The sequence below is a fragment of the Phalacrocorax carbo genome, chromosome 3 (assembly GCF_963921805.1).
Source record: "Phalacrocorax carbo chromosome 3, bPhaCar2.1, whole genome shotgun sequence".
Taxonomy (NCBI): domain Eukaryota; kingdom Metazoa; phylum Chordata; class Aves; order Suliformes; family Phalacrocoracidae; genus Phalacrocorax; species Phalacrocorax carbo.
In genome coordinates, this window is record NC_087515.1 from 88,538,646 (window position 1) to 88,559,796 (window position 21,151).

Consider the following 21,151-nt stretch of genomic DNA (forward strand, 5'->3'; position numbering starts at 1 on the left):
TGCTTCTGGCCGGGGATCAAGGGTTGCAATCATCCACCCACGGCAGACCTTTAAATCCGGCTTTGTTCCACTGCGGGAAAAATAGACCAGAAAAAAAAACCCTGCTATTTTTGAAAGGTTATGATTCAGCCAGCGTCACTCAGATCCTAATTCCAGGAGCACTGAGCATGTTTCCTGAAGAGTGTAATATGTTGCACCATAGCTTGGTGATGCAGATGTGGCGGAGGAGGCTGTGGGAGGTGAGAGTGGGGCACCGTGCAGACCCTGGAACTCAGGGATGCAGGACATGGCCTCGTGCACACCAGTGCTCTTGCATCTGGCAGGATGATGCTGGCTCCCTGGCCACAGCCACAGCTGCTTGGGGCTGGCTGGTGAGTGTCAGGGCATGCTGGGTTGCATGGAGTCACCCCAGGAAGGTGTGGGGAGCAGGGGTGCAGCTGCACCAGGCTGTGCTTGCACGTGGGGCTGAGGTAGCCAGCCTGCACCTTCCAGCAGCCACGAGGAAAACAGCTGTGAAAAGCAGGAGGTCAAACCCAGCTTAAGCAGCAGGGATTTTGGCAGGATACCATGCAGCCACCCGGATCCTGGTGGCCTGTGTTATGGTGGACACACACACACAGAGGCTTTCACCCTTGCAGCCATCAGGAAGCTCCTGGGACCTTTATTTCCACTTGCAAAAGAGCAATGCATTTCACACTGACTCACTTTCCTCTCTCTCCCTTAAGACATTCCTTAAGATGAGGCTTTAGGAGCTGGTTCCTGGGCTTCTCTGCAGGTGACACCATCTCTCCAGGCTGTGCCAGCCGTCACCCTTGCAGGGGGGACTTACAGAGGCACCTGCTCCCACACCAGCAGAGGGTCTCAGATGTTCTCCCAAAGCCATGAGATCAAAAGCAAAACTCACCAGAAAGCCAAATCCACTGGAGCATCCATAAATAGTGGATAATAGTAATAAGAATTACTCTACCAGTGAAGAAGAAAAATTGCTATGGTTATCCTGTGACCTAGGGATACAGAAATAGTAAAACTGATTCACATGCAGGGAAGGTATTTGGACTTGTGAGGACTGGTTTTTTTTTTTCCTGTGTTTTATTTTACTCATGATCTGATAGGAATCTTGATTTACTGATGATCTCACAGGAAAAATTTGGAAGGAATTTTACCACTATTGCTTAAAGCAAGAATTATTCCATTTTACTTGAGCATTTCATATTTTACAGTATATTGACTTACACAAAATAAATGTACATAAAGTAGGAGAAACCCCACAAGCTGTGACATGTGAATAGGAGAAGACAAATGACACTCACGTCTCCTGAGCAGTGCGGGTCCTCAGCAGGTAAAATGGGATGTCTCAGATGTTGCGGTTTTCTTTCGTCTCCTTTCCGTTTCACCTTGCTTTTCTACAGTGATGCCAAGCTGTGGAAAGCAGATTAAATCTGTAAGAAGTGTGAGAACAAAGCAAGTTCTGTGCAGGCAAAGGACTTCAAACAGGGAGAAAGGCTGGCGGCAGAGATACTGTCATAGGCAGAGACTTCAAAAGAGACGCAGCAGGTGATTAACTTTGCAACTAATCGGTGCAGCTGGAGCGAGGTATGCAGCTGCGTGAGCGAGGCTGAACTCTGCAAGTTTCTATTTAAGTGATTCCTTAGAGTTTTTGCCATTTACGTACGCTCATGTTCAGGGGGCCTGGAAGAGCCCTGTGCTGGTGTCTGGGAGCATGACATTACCCCTAAGGGCTTCCATCTCCCCAGGTCCCAGGGATAGGAGGGCAGGGACACCACCTCTGAGGGACTGTGCTGCCAATGAAACAGCCTGGCCAGCAGCACCCCCAGACCACTCTGTGGCTTAAACTAGCCACTGCGACAGATGAGAGAGGTGAAAAGAAACCATGGAGCTGCTGCCCAGGCTAACACTGCCCAGGAAAGACCCCTCCAGAAGTCCCCAAACACCAAAGGGCTGTCAGCTGATGGTACCCAGTGCACAAATGAGGCTTCCCAGCAGGCTGCCATGCAAGCAGCGGGGGTTGGGTACTGATGTGAGCAGAGAAGATGGTCATGGCCCTGCCTCTGAGCCTTTTTCACACACTGTTTTTTACCACTAAAGTCCATGAGCAGCTTTATGCTTCTCAGCATAGTCCTGGTTTTGGCTGGGATAGAGTTAATTTTCTTTCTAGTAGCTGGTACAGTGTTGTGTTTTGGATTTAGTATGAGAATAATGTTGATAACACACTGATGTTTTTGTTATTAAGTAGTGCTTATGCTAGTCAAGGACTTTTCCAGCCTCCCATGCTCTGCCAAGGGCACGAGAACCCAGGAGGGGAGGGGGCACAGCCAAGACAGCTGAGCCAGACTGGTCAAAGGGATATTCCATATCATATGACGTCATGTCCGGTATATTAACTATGGGGAGCTGGCCAGGGGGGCAGTGATCACGTCTCAGGGACAGGCTGGGTATCAGTTGGTGGGTGATGAGCGGTTGCATAATTTTTCTTCCCTGGGTTTTGCTTCTCTCTCTCATTGTTTTCCTTTTCATTACATCATCATTATTACTACTACTACTACATTATTTTCATTTAATTATTAAACTCTTCTTATCTCAACCCATGAGTTTCCTTACTTTTGCCCTTCTGATTCTCTCTCCCATCCTGCTGGGGGAGTGAGCAACTGTGTGGTGTTTAGCTGCCAGCTGGGTTAAACCACAACAAGCACAAAGCAAAATCCAACTTCTTTTTACTCATTAGTGACTCTGCAAGTGCTGTAATGGAAATTACAGGCCACATTTATAGCCAACAGAAAATTTTGTGACACCAATACAAAGTGAGCAATGAGATGAAGGAATGTGATTATTGACATCAGAAATGGAACAGCCCCATTAGATCATCTTGATCATCTTTCAGAAGTGCTGGATGCTTTCTAATATTTTGTCTGAGCTATGAAAAAAGTAACTGTTAAAGAGATCCCCGCCTGGGGATCGTTAATGGCTTTTTTGGCTCTGGCACACTGGACAATGCCTTTAATGCCAAATGGAGAGATGAGCTCTTCCAAGGAGCTGCAGAAGCCATGTGCAAAATACATGTACAAATTAATAACAACCATTTTTTCATTTGCTCTGGCACTAGAAAAAAGACGAAAACGAACAGACAATGTTTTGCAGAAATCCCAATATGTTCTTGGGCCTTGGGGTTTCAAAAGAATCAACTCTCATAAAAGTTCACCAGCATTTGCTGTTTTAGAACTATTTGCTTGGTAGTTTTTCTGGCTTTATTTAATTTCCTTGAGCAATTCTTACTATTAAAAAATGATAGGGAAATGAAAGAAGTGAACAAAAGGAAAAAGTTTGAAAAACTTGCAGAAATATTTTAATGAAGAAGGGAAGACGATTCTGGGGTGGGGGTTTTTTGCTCTGATTTTTTTTTCAAATGTTGGAGAAGCAGCATTCTCAGGGCTCAGCTCTGGGTGGTAGCGTAGGACACCAGTCACTGACTGCTGATGCTAATGTGTGTGTCGGGGCCTCGTGGGCATATGGGGCAGTTCTTTCACATCTCCCTGCTCTGCACAGAGCTCCCAGATACTTCTCTGCTGCTCTTTTTTTTTCTCTGATGGAAATATAGTGATCCTACCTGGGGCTCAGGGTAGATAGGGGAAAGCATGTTTGTCCTGTAAGAAGTCTCTTACACAGGGAAAGTTTTCAGTGCAGTGGCCAAAAAGAAATGTCTCCTTCTTCTGACACCGTATGCTCAAAGAAGCAGAGTATTGCCATAGAGGAGTACTCACTCACAGCAGTGGGTATGCTCAGTAACCTAATGAGACACCCCAAGTCTCTTGGTCACACTTTGAAAGTGACCGTGTTTGGAAAAAATGTGCAGTTTCATTTTCTACAGTGATTGCAGGTTTATAATCCACGGACAAATGTAATCGTGTTGTATTTCTATCTTTGATCATGGAAACCCAACTTTCTCTTCCTGAAAACTTAAGTCAAAAAGTCAAAACTTAAGTCTGACCTTAGAATATTTTTTCTTTTGGCAAGGGCATATTGTTTTCCCAGACACGTTATGCTTTATATGGTCAGAACAAAACTCATCCATCGTGTTCCTACATACCATGGACTGAATTTTCCAAGGAGATTTCTTCTTTTCCTGGACTATTTCTGGGCTAACATCAGCATGCTGGGCTGCAAAGCCATAAACTTGCAACTACATGTGCCCACAGTCTGCTTTTTGGGTCCTTGCCCAGAGCATCTCAAACCACTGTCTCCCCTTCTGTTAGCCCTGTTCTGGATTTCTCTCTGAAATAGTTACATTATTTTCCTTTAAAGATAAACCATTCAAATGCTGTTAGTATCAAGCCTCTGATATCAAAGTTACTCTTGCCACAGAGAGAGGGGAAAGAATTCGGCCTAAGAAATCAGAGCCCGTTTTCAAGTGCCTGGGAGTTCAGTGAAACTGCCATTCAGACCAAGCCATAAACAAACCCACTAATGCTAGGCAGCTTTCCATAAATAGTGATGCCTTTGAAGTGGGAAGGGGAAGAAAGGATAGATATATTTTATTTTGGTTTTTTTTCTGTCTTTGGGTGAGTTTTACCACCTGCAGGAGCTGCTCAGCCAGCTTCCCTGAAGTCTCTGATTAGCCATGTGTAGGGTGGCTGCGGACTGTGGCAACCTGCATATTTGTCACACTTCCCCCACCCTGGGCAGTGTTATGGGCCATGAGGGACCTCCCCAATCCTCTCCCTTCCCCAGAGGGTGCCAGGAAGGCATCATTTTCTTCCAGATACAAATACACATCTGCTTGCAATCTCTTTTTCATGCCGGGGTAAACTCCCCTGATCCATCAAATTGCATGAGCCAGACTCGCGAAAGACACATATACTGAAGAAGAGTTTCCTGGTCATGTTTTTTTGCATGAAAAAAAATATTCCTCCCCTTAGGGAGAGGTTTTTTCTATTGCTTTTATACCTCTTTCCCTTTCCACTCCTGCCACAACTTGCCCAGGGTGATCAACATACAGCCAGCCCCAAGCTGCTCCCCAAACCCCCTCCACCTCCTGCCTGACCCACACTGGCCCCTGGGCGATGATGCTGTGGCTGCGCAGTGTGGACATCCCTGCCAGGCCCCCATCAGCGGGGAAACTTCTTGCCAGGCAGCCAGGAAAAGTAGCTGTGGAGCTGCTTGTCTCCAGCAGGTGGGAGCCTGCCTGCACTGCTGCTGCCTGCCTGCCTGGCATTGCTGCCTGCCTGCACTGCTGCCTGCACCACCGGCCATGCTGCTGCCTGCACCACTGCTTGCACTGCTGCCCACTTACCCGCTTGCTTGCCTGCACTGCTGCTTGCTCACCCACAACACTACCTGCACTTTTTCCTGCCTGATGTAACACTACTTGTGCTGCTGCCCGCCTCTTCTGCTGCCCACACCGCTGCTTATACCACTGTCCAACTACAATACTGCCCACTCTGCTGCCTGCCTGCACTATGCTTGCCCGCCTGCCTGCCTGCCTCCACAACAGTCCCCACCACCTGCCTGCACCACTCTCAGCACCATAGCCCCAACAGCTGCCCACCTGCCTGCCCCACTGCCCCCGCTACTTCCCATGCCACTGCCTGCACCACTGCCCACATTGTGCTCCAAGAGGCAGAGACGCAGCCTGGATTGGCATCACTTCCCAGTGCACCTACCTGTTGCAGAGCTTGAGACTCTGGCAAAGAAAAACTACCAAGCTGGTGTTCCAGATGGCAAAGCACAAGAAAAACAGAATGAACAATAACAAAAATGACCCCTTTCTTTTCCTTATCCTCTATGTCCCTGCAATAAAAATTGCAGATGAACCTGTTCCCCTGGCTGCAATTACAGAAGCAGCCACAGACTTCAGTGCTGGGTGTAAAGCCCACCTCCCATCCCATCACATCCCCAAAGGTCCCCAAGGCCGTTCCTAGGTGGGACACAAGCAAAAGACACTGGTGGCATAAGCGGGGCAGCCACGATGCGGACACATGGCCTGGGGGACAGGCGACTGCTCAGGGCTGCGTTGTCCTGCCGCTGCTGCGGCTCATTTGCTTCTGCATACCTTGGCTTGAAAGTGCCGTGAAATGAGCTCAACAGGTTGAATTAGGAAGGTAAGGCACTGGCTGTGAGGGGGTGAAGAGGATAAATGTGCGGAAAGCAATGATGTGAGATCCCAAAATGGTCATAGCAAAAACTGTATCAATTATGTTTCTGTTTTTGTCAAGGCTTTCCTCTTTTATGGGTGCATCTAATGTGTTTTAAACTCTACCACTCTGCTAGTGTCCTTGTGAGGAGGTTTACATCCAGTTTTCTCTATTTTATCTGGAAATAGGGCCACGTAAGATAAAAGCTGCCTCTTCTATCCGTTCCCCCTCAGTGGGCTGCTGAGACCTTTCTGATGGACCTTTTGTGCCCTGGTCCACCCAGCGTGGCATCTCGTGCTTGCTTATACACTTCAGTGGCTCTTTTCAATGGCCTCCACACACAACTACTTTAGTGGGATGTGCATGGATTCATATAACTGGTATCGACCCGGTTTGGAAGGGAAATGCAGAAACAATGGTGAAACCATGTGGGGAGGTTAAAAAAAAAAAAAAGAAAGGACTGGCTTTTTCTGTAACACAGCTCGTCTACCAAATTACCACGCCAGTGCTGTACCCCTTCCTTTTCAACATCTGGCACAGTCAGAGGTCTGACTGTGTTGGTCAAGCAGAGGATCCCTACATTTAATAGGGATGTGGATGACTCTCCCTTACTCATAGGGCATTGGAAAAACTAGATACTAAAGAGATTGGTAATGATGCTCCAGCAGGTGACTTCTTTGGTAAAGGCAGAAAGTATCACCAAGTGTAGAGTATTTGGTAAGGCCTGATTTTTAATATTTTGAGCAATTCTGGTTACCTGTGTTGAAGAAATATGCATGTGAACAGGTGCAGGTGTAGGGAAGGACTCCTAGGATGGTTAGGGAAATAGAAAGGCTGTCTTACAAGATGAGAATTAAAAAGCTTGCCTTGGTAAGTCTTGCAAAACCATGGCTGTGAAGGTATATGATTGCAGTCTGTGGACACTTCAGGAAGGATAAATACCAGACAAGGAGAATAATTGATGTCAAAGGGTAAACTGATACAGGTTCACATGAATAGACCTGAATAATGCAAAATTGGAAACTAGAAGATTTCTAACTATCAGTAATGTTGAGGACCTGTATTACCCACCAAGAAGTGAGGTCAGAGAAGCTAAAGCATTACAAGATGAGTTTGGGGCTTCATGAGTTTATGGAAATGAGTTTGTAGGCTTCAGGCATCCATTTGCTTGGTTTCTTTACAGGGGTGTGGCAAGAAAGTCTGGTGGTAAGGGAAGCTGATGGTTGTAATTTGTTTGGTTTACATGGATTTAAGACACATATTGCAGTATTGAGCCGATTACCTTCAAAGTTTGGGACACTGACACATTTGCTCTTCTTCATTTACATTTTAATTTACATTTTACCTGGGTGAAAGAAAGGGCAGGGGGGCTTTGGTTTTTTCTTCTGACGGTGCAGTGGAGATTGGCAACAGATGGCAGCAGGACACTGGGCACTGAGGTCTTCTCTTCAGACATGTCCTGGAAAATCTTTTAGGTATTTGCTTGGTGTGTTTTTATGTGTGCCCAGGATTAGCCTGATCACCAGTTCTGTAATCTGAGAGGAAGTTTTCCCTTGGCTCAGACTGGCAGAACAACTTGTTGGTTTCCTTGGGTGTGGGGTTTTTTTGTTTTGTTTCCCTCTGTGGCATGAGCCGCTTCCAAGAACGGTCTTTGCTGACACGTGAGCAACCCCCTCATTCTGCAGAGGGACAAGCAGGATGCTCTAATGCTCAAGAAGCTCTACAGATATACTGAGCTTGTTCATTTGCCAACAGCAGTGATTTCTATGCTACGTAATCATCTGTTGAGTCCTGTACACTTGCAGTCTCTTGCTGCAAAACAAGACCTCTTATTAGCATTTTATTTCAGTTAAATATTCCAATCAGACTAAAGTTTTACTAATTACAGTCTTGCATCTTCCCATTTTACACCATATGGTATCTGCAGACAAGGGGCAGAAGCTAAGCTGGTGGAGATAGGCAACGCGCTTCACTGTGGATTCAGCCCACTATTTGTACAAAGACGTTAACAGCAGTAAGACAAACTGATCAAACAAATGGTTTGCTAAATTGAGATCTTGGGAGACAATAAAGCAGACAGTTGTTTTGGTTAGAATAAAATTTTTAAAAAAAGAGTGCAAATCCAAGCTGTATCCAGTACAATAATTTTTGACAGTGAATTCATTGGTTGAAATGGTCTAAAATAACTCCAGTTCACCTATGTAAACCTGGAGGACAGAGCAATTGACACCAGTGGGGTTACACTTACTGGCAACAGGGTGAAGGGGGGCACAGTGAGATTTCTGTTTCATCGCAGATTTGAAGACCTAGAAGGACTGCAGGCAGTTTGACATCCAGGGGCAGTAAACAGTACCAGCTGTTGTGGTGAAACTGTGTCGGACAAGTTTATCTGCAATAACCCACCTAGCAGCTTTTAGAAGTCGGCCACTGAAATCAGAATTGTGTGTTCCAGATTTGTGGCTCCTGTTTGCTCTTCTCTTCCTGGTGTGGTTCTGTGCAGTTCATAATAACTTTTCAGTTTGTTTTTATCACTGCTTTGAGGCGTCAGTGTTACAGTGTTACAGTGATAAAGAGCAGAGTGATACAGCAGCAGAGGAAACGGAGCCAACCAGTAATTTTCAAGATGACCGTGTATAATTCACAGAGCTTCAGTACATCCAAATGTCAGATTAACATTGTTACACCACAGAAATTCAAGAAATATTGTTGTTAGAGCTGCCCCTGTCTGCCGTCATGTTCCAATGTCAGTGCAAGACCACAAAATATCTCAGAACTGCCAGAGCTGGAGATGCTGCAGCATATTCACAGAGGGAAATGAAAGCTTCTGGATTTCTTTGTGCCAAAAGTAAAAGGCTGCAGTGACTCCAGTGAGAGAAAACATGTAGGAAGCCATTGGGACCAGTTGTCCATGGGCATTCAGCCTGCTAGATTCCATCAGAACAAAACAAGAATAGAAAGGTGGGACTTGCTCATATTAATCACATCATTGGCTCTGCACACTTAGAAAAATACTCTCAGACGCCCATGAGGAGGATCCGATGGCATGGCTCTCTGTACGCCAGCCAGCTGCACCGGGCTCCTGTCCTCAACAGCGAGACAGCCTCTGCTGGAAGGCGATGCGCTTGACTGACCTAGACAGTGACCTCCTGATAAAATGGGCTGTCTCCTTGAAATACTTCCCCAGCAGCCCCTGATGGTTGGCGTGGGTGTAGCTGCAGGTAAGGAACTTGGACAGGTGAGCCCCCCAGCTCCTTCCATGCTGGGAGGTGCAGAGTGCTTCGGACACAGTCCAGAGGCTTCCAGTAGATTATGTAGCTTGAAAATGCTTCTCTCCGTTGTCCTGTTCATGTGTTCATCCTTGAATAAATCCAAGATAAGCTATACAGATGCCTAGTATTTGACTGAAAAAAGTTAAAAGTGATGCTGAAGCCACATTTGAAAGGTCTGAGTCCTCTTAGCAACAACCAGACAGATCATTTGTGGTTGGCTGGTGGGTCCACCAAATGGACACCCATGGAAGTGGGCAATTCTGAGGAGCAGCTTACTGAAAACCACTGTGTACCTCAGAGTACCTCTACCAAGGGACAATATTGTGATATTTGTTTCTCTTTATTTTTAAAAATACAAATTCTTATAATCTATTGTTTAAGAACCTCTTTTTGACCAGTAATTATTAAAATCTTGTTATACTGCCCTCTGAAGTTAATTTTCACTGCCAAATTCATCAAAGATTGTCAGACACAAATGAATTTATCTTTCAAAAGCACTATTAGAATTTGGCATGTTAGCTGGTGCCAATAATTGATGGCACTGGCTGAAGGACTATTTGACCATCTAATCAGCTCTTCCTTATTGCACTGGCTATTGGACTTCCCCAGATTTATCCCTATCTGAAAACTAGCCCATATCCTTCAGAAAATCATACTATCTTCAGCTAAAAATACACTTGTAGAGAAACAAACTTCATTGGTACTGTTAAAAAAACTCCAAAATTAATTTGTTTCTATTTCAAATTTGTCTTCTGTGGTCTTACAGCCACTGGATCTTGTAACAGATTTTATAAAGTTATTTTAATAAATCTTTATCTTGCAGGAAAGAGAACTCTCAATTTCAAGATGCAGACAGTCTGCATCATCACATAACGAGGTAATATAACCTTTATACTCTTTTTTAAACACAAAAGGTAGCAAATTTTGGCCACTTTTTTTTCATATGGGAAGGTACTGTTCCGCTAGTTTTCCAAGAAAATTCTCCATTGACACCCAAAATTTCTCCTCCTTGTCCACATTCTTGACTGTTAGAGGGATAGTTTTGCAGTAAGCTGTAGTCAAATGACACTAGTAGTTTCTGGGCCTTTCCTTATGATATTCCATTTACTTCTTGTCCGTGATCTTTCACTGCAGGCTTATTCAGGAAGCAGTCTGTTTTATTCTTGCTTATTGACAAGAACAGAACAGGGTAAAGAACCAGTCTCTTTGGGGAGATAATTGCATTGCCTCATGAAGATTTGTCATTTACAGTCATATTCAATATCGTGTTTTTATCCTGTTTTAAAATATTTACCTTCTTTTATCTTGATACTGTATTGTTGCAGTTTCTTAATCAAAATGCCATGTGGTGCAACATTAAATACCTTACAAAAGCATATTGCATAGCTTCACTTCCTCCAGCAAACACATTTTAAATTAATCAGAAAAGGATTAGCTTGGAAAGATCTATTTTTCTTTAAAGCCACGCTAATTGACATTAATCAAATTACCCTCTAACTCTTTATTTATTGAGTGTCATATCAGCCGTTCCAATATTTTGCCTGGGATCAGTGTCAGGTTGAGGGCTGTAATTACTCCAGTTGTTCATTTAATCCCCTCTGAATATTGGCAGAACCACTCTTTTATTAAGCACTTCTGCCTTCTCTGAATTGCTATTGACAGTTCTGTAGATGTTATTCATACCTGCGTTAGCTTTTGCGTCGAGGTGGCCCTGATGGAGTCTTGGTGTTTGTGTATAAGAACTTCTGACTTATCACCCTTCTTTCTTCTTCCATTTTGTTGCTGTCTTTTGAAAAGCATTTTGAATAATTTCTTGGTTGACAGGCAGGGGCCCTTGGTGTACTACTGCTGAGATTCCCCATGGGGGTGGTGCAGATGGGATGTGAGAGCAGTGGAGGAAACTGAGAAACCCTGTTTAGCTATGGTTCTATGTGTAAGAAATGTACTTATTGCAAAAAAGGGGAATGGCGTGAGCTGGATAGGAAGGCTGAGGATCAGAATCTGGTAGTCAAAGTGACATTAATTCCTATCCAGAATGTTCCATAATTTCAATCCTGTCTGAATGCTTTCATACCTTTTAGTTCTAGATCTTTAAGGGAGCACTCCCTCCTGGTAAATGAGTGCACTGTGTGCTCTAGGGATTAGGGCATACGGGGAGCAACAGGGGACTCCTTAACACCCGTAATATACCTGTTAGTAGCAGACAAAAATACTTTCCAATGGGCTGCATTGGGCACTAGTGTGCATATTTCAATATTTTAATTCAACCCTCTGAAACTGCTAAAAGTAAAGTGTCTTTCTAAAAGTCTCTTTTTACCTTTTATTTACCTTTTAAAAGTATTTTACTTTTAAAAGTATCTTTTTACAGTTTTAGCATCAGAACCTCCATGCAAGAAGGTCTGGTGCCCCACGGCCGACTACACACAAAGCCGCCTAATCCAGCTAACGCAGCTCCGGGAAATTGCAGAACAGGCTGAAACAAAAGGACACAGCTCAGCACGCAATGCACATAATCTCTCAGACAGAGTGTAAGGCCACATAATGACTCTTCCGAACCAAGTAATTCTCCAGGGGCACAATGACACACGTCATGTGGGGAGAAAAGAAGCATTCAGTGGACAAAGACATCCCTGAGGAAAGAGCTCTAATGAAACCAGAGTGGAATTAAAGATTTGCCTCGTTGTGGTGCTGTAGCATTGTTATTCATTTCAGCAGTGAGAAACAGCAGCTGAATGCATTAGTCCTGAAGCACCACAATTCACTCAAGCACATTGTTTGCCGTAGCCTTTTCAGGTTTCTGCCCAGTGCAGGCTTGGCCTATTTCCCTTGCCTTTCATACAATGCACAATCCATTTAGGGATTTATAGCAGCTTAGAGGCACATGTACAGTGCCTTGCCTCTATCTGATTTTTATTCCGTGATAAGAAGGCTTGGGGTCATGGGTTCATTGGCATATCTCTCCTCCCTGCCATTCATGTTGCATGGAAATCTAATTATTCATTAGCATTTATGATTTCTTGAGGTATGCTAATGTCCTCATCACTACCTGGAGAAGTCCCAGGGTTTACCACGAAGAGCATGTGAACCCACTCTGATGTTATGTTATACATGAGGAGTGCAAGAGACACCAGAGAGGACCAGGTCCATAAAGACAAATATGACAATAAAGCACAAAAGCTATTTGTGGTAAAATCCCTGGCCAGTATCAAGTGGTGTGGTTCCCATCCCAGTGCACACTTATGCCAGCTTGTACATTGATCTTTAACACTGAAAAGTTAAATCTTCCTGTTAAGAAATTCCCCCCTGGCCTGCTCTCGCCAGCAGCTCCTGGTCTCTGCTCCCCAGAAACCTGACAGCGTATTTGCCTCTTTTGCCTGCAGAGTGAATATCTTCTTTCCCTTTCTGCATGGACTTCTTTAGCTTTAATCACCTCAGTGTAAATACATGTATTCATACTTCCCTCACCCTCTCAACTTCCTGGAGAGTTTGATTTCAAGTCCTGAAAAGAGCAGAGCTACAAGTGCTATGAAAGGCCACCAGCTCTGCTGACATGAGCATAATGAAATTCAGTGGATGTGCCGCTTACCCCCAGGTCGTGCAAGTTCTATTCATCATCTGTAATAATATTCTCATTGGACACGGTCCTTATGTCCAACAAACCAGGAGGATCCAGCAGACATGTTTCACCTTACGTAGAGTGAGCATGGATCTCCTGTGAATATCCCAAAGGGTGGAAGTACACTTGTTAAAAAGGGACACAAGTAATGGATTCAGAAACCCCACTAACTTCATATTAAGCCTGATTTTTGAAGTCTTTGGCAATACACATGACTGAAGACACTAAAGAAGTAAAACACTATAATCTGACAGTATGCCCTGGAGACATGGAGTGCCATTTCTGAAAGAAACAGATCTGCACAGGGGAAATAACTTTCCAGAAGTCAAACAGCATCCTATCAATTACACAGGTACCCTTGTGCTCCCTCAGCTACTGCATTCCTAAATCACAACAGAGATACAGTGATGCATTCATCCATGTTTGTATTAAAAGCTTTTAGATAAAGGCAGACACCTGTTAGGAAGAGGTTAGAAAATGTAAATGCTATGGGCTCCTTTATGTGTGGCTGCTGCAGTCTGATTATAGCTCCAGGGGTGTTTACAGAGTGTATACTGTATGTTACTGCTCTGTTTGAAGCTGAGGGTAATTAATTAAACAAGAGAAGGCCTGGTTCATAATTTGGCTGGAGTTATTGTAGCAGACACTTACACTGCATTGTGCCTTGCCCTCTTGGGCACTGAAAGTGCTCCTGGTTTCCTATGGTGGCTGATGGCTTGTGTGACTGTTGTCCAGACTGGATTTCTGTTCCTGACAAGGTCAGCTTCTCAGCACACAGCTGACTTAAGGGCAAAAAACAGCCTCAATTTTATCTTGTGACTATGCTCTCATTTTGGACATAGATAGGTTATAGATAGAATTGGGCAAATAGTTGACTTTTCTGTGGTCAAATGGAAAAAGTGTGTCTTTGGTTGGCTCAAAACTTGCTTATCTTATGAAACTTTTCTATTATAATAATGTTGTTGGGTCAAACAGAATGAAATGTTTACTTTTGTGACATGGCCCCATTAAGTAAAAGCCCAAGGTCTTGTTGAACACTGAGGAACAAAGTCACTGAATTGATAAAGCCCTGGAGCAGGGAAAGTAGTGCCAGCTGGTGGGTGCTGAGTGGGTCCCTGCGCTGCGCAGGAGCTGGAGGTGGCATGGTGTCCTAAGACAGGATCAGCTATACCTGTCTTAAGGACTTCTAATGATGGCAATTGCCAACTCCTCCCATGTAATCTACTGCAATGCTTCACTGTCCTTATTGTTAGAAATTTTTCGTAGTATCTAATCTAGTATCTAACCTCATTTTCTTCTTACTAACGTGTCAGCCCATTACTTTTTTTTCTGTATACTATGGCCATTTGGAACCGTGTATTTTTCTCTCTGAAGTAACTGTTACATAACTAAAGACATATACTGTGCCATTTCTACCCTTGTCAAGCCTCCTTTTTGGGTTAAGCATCCAGTTGGTTCACAATTCCCTTGAAGATCATGTGCAAAACTTGTTGCTTTCTTGCACGTTGTTAATGAGTCACACATAGCTGCCTTTGGAGTACAGCAAGATAAACCAAAGTAAAGGTAGCAACATTTTGCATCAATCCTACCAATATTTCATCAAGGCCCTGCTTCCCTGTCTTGCTTATGAGAACGTCACGTGAGATGGTGTTGCAAGCTTATCTGAATCTACTGCTTCTCCTCAAGCTATGAAGTCTGTTGGCCTGGGTGGGAAATAATTTATGTTTGTTCAGCACGTTTGTTCTTGATAAGGCCGTGTTTGTCCCTCATCTGATCATTTTTTTCCTGGAGTTTAGGAGTTGTCTGGTGATTTGTTCCAGGATTTCTCTTTGAATTGCTCATATTTGAACTTTTCCATGAACAGCAATGCAAAAAAGGGGGAATTGAACACATTTTTTTCCCATCTCTATATCTTCTTTCAGTGAATTCCCTCTGTTAGTGAGAAGACGAATGTTTCCCTCCCATCATGTGTACCAAGGGACCTCCAGCTTTTCCAGGACAGCTAAGTGAATTCATAGTTATTCATTGCTTGTCAATCCCTATTGCTCCTCTGGTGCATAAGCAGGGGACTAACATTTTTTAAAAAATATGTATGAAGTAAAAAAATGTAATTCAAAGAGAAGACAAGTTCCTTTGATGAAAGATGTCATAAAACTTTATATAGATTATTGCAAAGACTGAGAAGAGTATATTTAATATTACCACAGGTGAAAGGAACAGTTATTAAGGTACTTTCTATCCTCCTTGAGAAGGATACGTGAATCGGTGGAAACCGAACGCAGATAATTTTCAAAGATAAGATGGGTACAACTTCTTTGACCCGCAACAGTGATTAGCCATTGCAACAGACTGCTGGTGACTGCCCATCTCTTGAAGTCTGCGTGACTTTGTATAGGAAATGCTTTAGCCCAACAAATCATTAAATTGAATCTGGGTTGTTGGAATGACATTTCAGTGGCTTTCGATGTGTTGTTCCTGTGGATCCCAAAGCAGTGTAAATGCTCACTGAAGTTGATAAAGCCACAGCAGCTTAGACCAGGTAGAGATCTGCTCCCCAGGGTTTTAAGAAAGGGCTTTCATGAACTGCTTTAAAATAGAAATCCATAGGTAACAAGGCAGAGGAAGAAAACCCTTGTCAGCAAAGGGATGGGACAAGACTGGTGGTGTCTGCAGAGCATGGGGCAACATCTCCATGATAAGGCGCAAGTGGAACCAGAGCTGCAAGGCCTTGCGGGGAGGCACAGAGGAGAAGGAGAGTAAACATGGAGCTGTGGGTTATGCAGGGAGGGGATGAGCTCCAAAGAGATGGGCAATGTGGCTGGCTTGGCCACTTATTTCTGCCCATGGTGTTTTATTCTCTTTAGCAGCAATGAGGATTTTTGTCTGCCACGTGAGACCCAGCTCACCAGGCCCCTGAACTCTCCTGCAGCTCTGGCTTTTGCTGCTCTGCTTTGGCAGGATCCCTCCAGAGCGCCCTGTGCAGAGAAGAGAGGTATCTCCCCCAGGCTGTCCTCCCCACCTTCCTCGGCACACCAGGATACTTTCCAGAGACCCTGCTCAGCTGAGCAGTGAGGTACATGACACAAGTCCTGAAAGCACCGACCACTCCAGCCACAGTACCACTGTATATTAAAGTAATGTAGAAAACCACGCAGGATCAAGATACTGTTTGTAGAGCTAAATGGAAATGAGGTGTTGCTGGAAACTGATGCACGTTTATTAACACTTTTCAATCTATTGCAACTCCTGTAACAAACATCACTGCTATACAGATAAGTTTGGTGATTAAAGAATGACTAATGACACCTGTCTGACCAACTGCACTACTTTGGTTAACCAGGCAGAAATATATATATGCCATATCCCACAGGTACTTGAAAAGGGTTCAATTGAAACCAATTAATAAAATAGCCTGTTTGGACAAAAAAATAATTGTTCTCTGAGAAAATGTGAATTCAACGCTGCTAGAAAATCCCTGCCATCTGACGTAGAAGGATTTATAGGTTTAGTGGAAATTGCTTTCCCCACTGTCCAGATTAAATACTGCAGGATGATTTTTTGTATGAGTAAACATCCTTCCAATAACAATCAGACTGATAATGTCTTAAAAAGAGGAACGGGATCTACATTTTTGTTTTCTTTTTCTTGTATGGACTATTTCTGGATACAGAACCTTCAAGTAACATATTGACTGTCCATAAAATGCATTTTAGCATCTTCCTCCTGTTGTGGGGATGGGTTTTATCCACTGAATGCAGAGCCCACCGACAAGGAAAAGAAATACATGAGGTATACAAAAAAGGCAGGTGAGTCTAATTTTTTTACATTAAAATAGCTACAGTTTGGACAAATGTAATGTTTCAGGTGAAGATATAATGACTAACAGATAATTAGAATTTGCATTTGCAGATTGTGATCTCTGAGTAAAAAATATTTTCTGTTGCTGTTTTTGCCAATTAATAAGTTTTAATGCATTTTCTACAGTGAAGATCATTGCTCCCCCCACTCCAAAAAGGGTTTGTGGTGTATCTCGGAGTTTGAAAAGGTGCAAAAAAAGAAGCATTTGCTTATATATATTGGGGTTAAAATGTGGTAGATTATTTACATGGAAGTGGAGAGGAAATTTAGGTCCATGAGGATTGTTGCATTTGCTGAAGATTAGATTGACTTGAAATCTCAAATGAAAGCATTCAGAATTTAGTTTATTATTCCTACACTATATTTGTTTTATAGAGCTTTTGAGAGAAAAAATTAAAGTCTCTTTGCAAAATTCAAGGCTATGATCAGTAATCAGAAGAAACAGAAAAAGCATTCATTGTATTGAATTAAGACATTAAAAATTATTTAAAATATTGTCTGTTCTTTTATCTCCCTCTCTTACAAAAAGACTATGTGGCATTTTTCTCCCACTATCTTGTAGACAGCCATTTTAGGAGGTTTTGAGTTGGGAAAGGTTTTTTGCTACAACTGAGTTCTGACTACTTATATTCTATTTGGGGAATATTTGGAACTTTGTATGAGGATTTTTATACTCAAGCATGTAACAAAGTACATCTGGAGGAAAAATCCTTAGGGTTTTTTTTTTTTAATAATATAGCTGACACAGTTTTCTCTTCAAATGTTGTGTACTTCTGCTTGTCACAGACTGAACCTATGTCGTTTCTGCTTTGCTATAATGACAGTTTCTGTTCTGTAATGACTCCGTATCACCATCAATACTATAAAGTGTATGGGGAGGGAAATGCAGGAATATCATAGTCCTGAGGAAACCACTCCTGTTAGCTTTCAAGAAAAATGACTGGAAGGTGGAAGGGGTGGAAAGTGCCGCACCTTTTTGTTTTCTTGTAGCCCCTTGTAGCAAGTCAGGGCTTCGTTACAGTGTGACTGCAGTGTCCTGGCTGGCACTTGGAGGTCCATGAGCCTTTTTACATAGGAAATGGCTTTAGCAGTGAAGCCACCTTTGTGGAGGTATAACTGGCAAAATGCATGTAGTGGCTCTCTTCATGGTCAGCCCCCAGGGGATGCGTTACCAGAGACAGTATGGATGCAAGACAGACACAAAATCTCTGTTTTTGTTGAGGCTTCATGACAGTGGCAGCAGAGGTCATAGGCTGGCTGTAGCAAAATAAAGGGGTGAGAAGCAAGATACCACCATCTGATCTGAAAAGGGTCCAGCAAAGAGGAATGCGTACACACAGCCGTGTTCTTGTTTAGCGTCTTTAACAAAAAACTCCCACTGCACCAGACACTTAACAGTGTCAGTGAAAGTAATTCATCATATAACAAATCACAGCAGCAAAGTGTTAAAAATATGTGAAAATGGAAAAGAAATACCTATTCAGTTCACATAGGAACAGGCTCTTCACCCGTGCTTTGTGTATTCAATGTAATTTTGTCAGAATAAGCCTGACAGAAAGCCCAGAGGTGTCGCAGCTTTAAGAAGTTGGGTCCACCGCCCTCCCAGTGCGCCCACGCTGGCCTGGGAGGTCATTTCTGGCCTATTTCTGCCTCCGTAGAGCAGTACTGATGCTAAGGAGGGCTGATGGAGAGAGAGGAGCATATGGTTGTAGGGGTGTCCCTCAGCAGTGTGGTGCCTAGTACAGCTCTCACTTTCCCCTGTGATGGGATAGGACACAAGAGACCAATGGTTTTGCCAGCCTTGTAATTTGTAGGTAAAAAAGGATGATTATGGTCATCCATCTGATTTCCTGCTAAGCACAAACAACAAAGCTTTCTGTATGAATTGTACACTGAACTCCTAATTTATGGTAACTACCTTCAGTGTCAAATGAACTCAGATTAGGATCCCAAGTATTTTTTAACTTCAGCTTCCATCCGTCTGCTCCTGTACTATCATAGCTTGTCTCTTCTCCATCCAGGTACTTGCAGGTGGATCAGGCTCCCTCTTCATCTTTGCTTAGATATATTCAGAAAACTAAGCTTCTTACATTTCTCAGAGTACGGTGCTTCCCGAACCTGACTCAGTCATTTGCCTGTTTTCCTCTGTCCCTTCACTGCTTTTGCAGGATCAACATCAGGACTCGGTGCAGTATTTGTACAGTCCTCATGTAGGTGCTGTATACAGAGTCGCTCCTGTTGACCTCCTGGGGTTGTGGTCATGGTCTCCATTGCAGCCCCACAGTGGGAGACCATATTTGCCCAACATGACAAGGCATCTGTGTATGGCAGGACACCTTGTCTTAGAGGTACAGCCAGTCCTCTTTGTACTCACATGTAGCTCCCTATACATTAAGATGTTGATCATACGAGACAGTTTTGAAGCAGGCACAGTTCATTTGCATTTAATTCAAAGTCAAGGCCTTTTTCCATCACAGAATTAGATCCTGGAAGAAAAACAGAGCAAGGGGGGATGATATATAACATCAGAAAAAGCTTGCAGTGAAGATTGTTCCTGAACATTTTATTATTGACTCTGTTTCACCTCCCTTCAAGACTCAGCCCTGAATATTCATTATGCAGATGAAGTTATAGCAATTGACTTTGTTACTCCTGCTGTGTTATCTCTTGCTCCATAAGGCTTATGGTAAGGACCAGGGTGGAAATCCATCCCTTCACTGCAGCCTTTTTCTTCTGAAGAGACCCACAGACCCCACTGGAGGTTGATGGGGAAATCTAGCTGAAGTGGAAAAGGCTGGCTCCACACCATCACAGGATGCTCAGGGTGGCTTTATTTACACCTCCCTAGCTGCTGGAAGCCCTTTAGAGGCACAAGACCATCCGCTTGCCCTACTGCCAGGGTTCAGTGCCAGCCACCGGTGTTGGCAGGCAGTGCAGTCACCTGCTGTAGAGACCTGCCACCTTGTCTGTGCTGCCAGTTTCCTGCTGTCCCTGACAGACGTTGTCCAGCTTTGCTCCTGATTCTCATGGTGCAGCTGATGGTGGAAATGCACCGGCTTTTAGCTTGTTTCTTTAGATGGTGCCGTCCTGCAAGTTTCTCCCAAGGTGTCTCAGTTGTTCTGAACTCTGCTTTCAAATAAAAATCCACCATTTGCTCTGCAGTTTTCAGCCCCAGGGCTTGTCCTTTCACCTGCCCATATCCAGCTGATCCCACAGCCTTTGCACTCCTGCTGATATGGTGAACAGGGGTCCTCAGGGCACCCCAAGGTAGCCATTCTATCATGAGACAGAAAAACCTTGAAGAAGGGTGAGCAGACAGGCATGGGTTTCCCCACAAGAATTCGTGCATGCAGCATGGTCCTTTGGGGACTGGGTTTGGATGACAGGAATTTTGCAAAAGGTTGCTAATAATTCCTGAAATAAAGCTGATGATGCTTTGGAACACACTGCAGAGTGTGACAAGAAAATGGCAAATAAGTGTAGGTCAAAGTATGCATACAGTCACAATGAAAGCTGTGAAGTAGATAGTTTTACCACATGGGACTTATTACAGAGCCCTCCTATATTGTAATTCACTGTAAAAATGGTCTGTGTGCCAGTCAAAGACTTAACTACTTATTTTTGCTAATCTCCAGGACAAATCGCCTCAAAGGAATTCCACTTGAAAGAGCAGCTCTGTAAAAATAAAACCTTTCTCACCTTGTAGACCTGTACGCAATTTGCAGTCAGCCATGCGCAAATCCTGCAGGGTTTGCAAAGCTTTTTGCTCCTGCTAAATCCACAGTGCCAAAACTCCTACAGGAAGGAGCTGAGATCTGGAGCGCCGGCAAGAGGGCTGTCTGCTGCTTTTCCAACTGCTCAGGCTCTTGGAAAGCCATCAGGCTGCACGGGGGTCACTAGAAGGGTACAAAGGGTCACTAAAGGTCACAACATCATTATGCCAACAAAAGGGCCGAAGCCTGGGCTGCTAATTAGACTTGCAGAATCTGCTAGAGAGGATGAGCAATAGGCAAAGAACTGGCCTGGAGCCGAGCCCAGGTTGTTCTGCCAGAGCTAACTCCTGGGGAAAAAAAAAAATCTCTTTTAACACTAAAGTCTCCCTGGACAGCATATAACCACCTCTCAAACAACTCTCAGCAGAAGAGATTTCACTGTACAAGATTTATGGATCATGTTTGTTTAATCTTAGCTAAAAGACCCTCTTCATGTTTTCAGTTGTGTCCCTACCATTCCCTGGCTGTGTTTAATCATTTTACCTCAGT

The 21,151-nt window shown here is 43.8% G+C and overlaps 1 protein-coding gene across 1 annotated transcript in view; it reads left to right on the forward strand.

The window, feature by feature from the left end:
• The first annotated feature begins 15,723 nt into the window (after positions 1-15,723).
• Positions 15,724-21,151, forward strand: part of LOC104044324 (gamma-aminobutyric acid receptor subunit rho-1) — a 33,822-nt gene continuing 28,394 nt past the window's right edge. The window contains exons 1-2 of the mRNA XM_064448566.1: positions 15,724-15,801; positions 16,644-16,837. Coding sequence (XP_064304636.1) covers positions 15,724-15,801; positions 16,644-16,837 — 272 coding nt within the window. The remainder of the gene's footprint in view (positions 15,802-16,643; positions 16,838-21,151) is intronic.